General features: G+C 35.1%; 1 protein-coding gene across 1 annotated transcript in view; it reads left to right on the top strand.

The window, feature by feature from the left end:
- The window catches only part of cpne4b (copine IVb), a 43,769-nt gene that overhangs the window by 11,881 nt on the left and 26,636 nt on the right, over positions 1-5,252 (top strand). The window contains exon 2 of the mRNA XM_024259529.2: positions 4,045-4,233. Coding sequence (XP_024115297.1) covers positions 4,063-4,233 — 171 coding nt within the window. The 5' untranslated portion in view covers positions 4,045-4,062. The remainder of the gene's footprint in view (positions 1-4,044; positions 4,234-5,252) is intronic.

Raw genomic sequence — 5,252 nt, 5'->3', positions numbered from 1 at the left:
GCATTTTTTTGTATATCGTCTTTATTGATATTGATATTTTAAACTTTTGCTTTCTTAAATTGTTTTTTAGCTTTTTAGGTTGACAATTTATCCAGAGACAAGAGATGAAAAATATCCTAATTCTGGCTAATTTCATGCAATGTTTCTAATGTGCACTGTCCCTGAGAAGTAAATGCAATTGAAATTTAACATCTTCAGGCCTGGCGGTATGGGGTAAGATAGCTGTCAAAAAGAAACGTATTCATAAATCATATTTTGTATTCACAAAAATTTCTTTTTGTGAAAAAGAATTTTCCTCGTTTTGAATACGACTTCTCTCTGTCTGACGTAGTTTTGACAGTTAGGTAACAGGAGAAATCCGTATCCAGGACAGAGAGAAGTCGTATTCAAAACGAGGAAAATTCGTATTCAAAAGAGACATGTTAAACGTAAAATCAAATGTTGTATTCGTATTTTTTTATGTAAGTTTGGCACAAAATATAATTTTTTGCACAACTTTGTATTTATGAATGCAAAATTTCTTTTTGTGAATACAAACTATGATTTATGAAAACGTTTCTTTTTGACAGCTATCTTACCCCATACTATGACCACTTAGGAGAACGTCGCATTTTGGGTTATATTACCATAGTAGTTAATTCTGCATAACTGCTAACCTATGGCTACATGTGTAATGTGTTATCTCAAATATTAACTCAGGTCTTAAGCGGTTAATTACAGTAATATTTGTTCCAGAAAGACCAAAACAGTGAAAACAAAAGCCCCTGATAAAATCTGTGCAACAACCTTTTACACTTTCTAGCCTTGCTTTGTTGTGCATTTTTAAAACATTTCTAAGGATGTGCACCTGAAATATGACGACCTAACAGAATAAGTTTCCCTCTTGTCCAACCCACAATTACTTTATGCTTAATTTTGCATTTCTTTGCTGCTTAGTGAGGCTAAGGCATTAAATATTAATTGGTAAGGTTTAGAAAAACACTGCGCTTTGCCTTAAAATAGATCCTCCAGTGTTGCATGTTTCTCATGACGGGTGCAGTTATGGCTCCTCTGCATTAGAACTCAAGATGCAGACAACAAAAAATAAAATAAAATCCTCATGTCTGATTGAACTGACTTTTTGTGCTCGTTTCACGCTTTGCCACGAGGCCACGCTTATCAAGTAGGCTTTAAGGATTCAAAACAGGTGGGCCACAGAAGAGAACAATGTCTTCCCAACATGTTGAACTAATCCTTTAAAAGCCCTGCTCGCCTTCCTGTCAGGCTATAAGTGAAGATATGCTGAAAGCGCCTCACAAGAGTCAGCGTACACGCTCAGAAACGGGCGTAAACACTCAAGAGGGTGCCGCAAATTAATAGGGGAGCATAGAGAAGCCGAGTCTGCATACACCCACACAGTTCTGAATGAGAATGAGCGAACACACCTGCGTGTGATGATGGACTTGAAGAGTTTTTACCGCAAAACCATTAGATATACTTTCTTTTGTGCACCTACAATCAATCCCGTCCACAACTAATTGATTCTAGAACTACAGGAGCTCCCGTTATTTTTTAATGATTTTAGAGAATTAAAGTAATGTAACATCCGAAATGCTTTAGTCACAATGAAGTGTCTAATTCTTTCCAAGTTCACTGTAAAAATACGATGAATTATTAATAAGCCGTTCTTCATTACCGTGGCAAAAAGCTGTTTCTATTAGATGCTAAGGACATTATAGACTTGGTAGAAACCTGAGTGGCAATCCGATGACATTTCCTGGAGACTCAGCAGAGAGCTTTGAATGTCTGCCTCTTTGCTTTAATCCATCATTTACACAAGTGTGTGCGTTGGGGTTTTTGAAAAACAACAAAAACTTTTTTTTTTGAAAAAACGGTGAATCTTAAATGTTGTGAAACACAGCAAGGTCATGGGAAACTGAAAAAAACCCCCCTCAAAAAACAGCATTTGCGTCCATATCGTGTGCTGTACATGTGGGAACGTTTGGCCACTTTGTGTAAACCGGTTTAGTGTTCCAACCTTGACCTGACAGTTTGAGCGCCGTCTGCTAAGTCGGGTCTGATTCACCCGTGTCTTTCATGAAAGTACATGTACTCCATCTGTCTATCTATCTATTAGGGCTGCCACAATTCTTGCTTCAAAACCAAACTTTATGTTATACCAATCGAGAAGAAAGTGAATCATAAAGTGTCAAACACGTGTTGTTTAATATTTAATATATTTAATACAGTTTTATGACATTAAGATTAGTATTAGCCAACCGTAGGGTTTGTTTTTAATGTTGTATTATTTATTTATTCATTTTGAACTCAGATAATGAATAATAAACATAAACAGAGGTTTCAAAAGGGCTTTGGATGCAAATGAACAACTTATTAAGTCCACGCCCCTTTTTTAAAAATCAGTCCAAGCTCAAATTAAAGCAAACAGTATTTGAACAGAATTAAATTAGATCAATATATACAATAAAACAATCAATTATAGTCAAAAGGAAAACAAATAGATAAAAATACAATGAATCTTGTGTCTATTAATTAAATCACTTTTTATAAGTGGTTTGAATTTAGTTCTTTATAAATTAACATTTTTAATGTCTTACCTACAGTCTTGAGGAGATACAGTGAAGTTTAGGATTTCACAAACAAATTTGATCCTCTCTAACTGTATTTATTATCTCTTACATGGAAGTGCCTGTGGCTGTTCTTTGGTAATTGTTCATTGTGTATTTTTAATCAAAGTTGAATTATTCAGAAGTCTCCAAATTTTGATCATTTAAATCTGATAAATAGTAAGTTAGTCAGCTCTATATAATTTGATCTGGTGATTATTCTTTTGGTTTTTTTTTTTAAGAAAAACAGAGTAACTGTACCTTAAATGTCTTAAATAGATCATGTATGGGATTATGAAGGAATAATATTACATATACAGTAATGGCTGATTAGAAAAATGTTGAGGATGCTGATTTGAACATTTTTGAGTTTCTTCCAAATCAATTTTTTATTAGTTACACCAATAGATTTTCTGACACTCTTTCTATTCTTCACTATTAATCTTATTTGTCTTAATAATGCAGGTTGTTCCATTTCCAATTACCATATACTTAGTTTTATTTAAATTTAATGTGAATTTATTCAGATCAAACCAGCTCTTAAATTTAGTAAGTTCTTGTCCACTTGCATTGAAAAGCTCCTCTAAATTATTTCCACAAAAAGATTTACATCATCTGCAAACAACATTGTTTTTTAAGAACCACTCCAATAAAAATTGTGATTTTGATTTTTCTTTTAACATGTGGTTGTAGCATTTTTTCTACAATGGAGTACAAACATAATGGAATTGAATATTAAAACTGTCTTTTTTTAATTAAATTTGTGATTAATCAGTAGAAGACAAAAAAATGCAGTTTAAACAAGCTCTCAGTTGTGACATAGAAGGTAATATGGGCAAACCAAAGTCTCCACCTCTGCTGCCATTTTTGTTTGTTGCACTGCTACTGTTAGCTTGGGGACTAGTTGTGAGGGGCTGTAAGCAGAAGACAGTTGGATGATGGGATATCAGCGGATACTTACAACAACTCAGAGGTGAATTACTAATAAACTACTGCTACTTTTCATAAACTATGTCCTAGAAAAAAGAGTTTTTATGATTTTGGCTAAAAATGACATAATTCTAATCAGCCGTGCCGGTACGTAACCTTAGATTGAGTTTACCAACCACTCTGGGGTGCATCCCCAGACAATCCAACTCCATGAAGACCAGCCTCACACCGTCTACAGGCTTATGATCGGAGTGGGACTTTAAAAGAATTCACAAATATTAATAATGTACAGAATAAATAGTAATGGCCCCAGAACCGAACCCTGAGGAACTCCTAACTTCCAGCATAATTTTGTCTTTATGATCAAATCTATCTATCTATCTATCTATCTATCTATCTATCTATCTATCTATCTATCTATCTATCTATCTATCTATCTATCTATCTATCTGTGTCTTATGTCTAAAGTTGGAGTAGTACATCTTTTTTTGTGTCTGTCTTCTTTCAGAGTGACAGAGCGTTCAGCATGAGTAACATCTATGAGTCTGCAGAGGCCACGCTGGGCTTCATCAGCTCTCCATGCCTGACCAAAGTGGAGTTGCGAGTGGCGTGCCGGGGCATCTCGGATCGTGACGCTCTCTCCAAGCCTGACCCGTGCGTGGTGCTGAAGATGCAGTCGCACGGCCAGTGGTTCGAGGTACAGACATTTGAGCAGACTGTGAAAGGAGGCCGCATCTGTTGAGAATGACTTTCTCTTAACGAGGAAATGAAGTCATTAGGATGAGTAAGAGCAGGAAAACAGAAGTTTATCATTGTCAAGTGTCCTTTCTCACACTGACTCATCCACTATGACACCTTGTGTGAATTCTAGCTCAAACTAAATGAAGTGTCATAGAGTGTCCATCACACTGACGGCGCTGACGTCTTATTCTCGCTAAAGTCTGTTTGTTGTATAATAAATCATTAATGGATCGTTTTCATAATGTCAAACACAAGAACATTTCTATTTTAGTCCTGTGAACAGGATTTAGTCTGGAAATCTGAGCGAAACCAGATGATATTTCTGACGACTCAGCACAGTTCACCACGCTTATGTCAAGACACGCAGACATGTGCTTGTGTGCTTAATTGCATTAACCCTTTCACGCCGCATGTCGCTCGTTCAAAGCGTACCACTAAATCTGTTAAATTTAGCATCACGCTGAATAGAAAAAACACTGAAAAATGATATTTTATAGTGTAAAAAGTTTATATATAAAATATATTTTAAAAATATATTTAGCATAAAACTACTTGACTGACAGTTATATGTTTTATATATGTTAGATGTTTATATTTTTCATCTATGAAAATGTTGTTTGAAGTATTTGGAGACTATTTATCTGTATTTAAATTGAAACTTTATCTACAGTCTCTATGGTGGCCCTGAAGTCCAAATCACACCAACAAATCACTCATTGCAAAAACAGATTCATATGATGGAGTTTTAGGGGAAACTTTAGGGTAAATACGACTCAAAAGCTTGTAAATTTACAAGAAAAAAGTCGTAACTGTTACATTGCGTGAATAAAGTCATAAATTTATGACTTTAAAAAGTTGTTTTCTGAGGAGCTGCTCTTCTTTGGCCCCTTTTTGTTTCTTCGTGGGTTTTTTTTGTCATGCTTTAGTTTATTTATTAAATGTTTTTTGTTGCTGCCACCGTTTTGGGTCCGGGAT

Source organism: Oryzias melastigma, linkage group LG11, assembly GCF_002922805.2.
Source record: "Oryzias melastigma strain HK-1 linkage group LG11, ASM292280v2, whole genome shotgun sequence".
Taxonomy (NCBI): domain Eukaryota; kingdom Metazoa; phylum Chordata; class Actinopteri; order Beloniformes; family Adrianichthyidae; genus Oryzias; species Oryzias melastigma.
The sequence above is the reverse complement of the archived record's forward strand: the minus strand, read 5'-3'. Positions and strand labels throughout refer to the sequence as shown.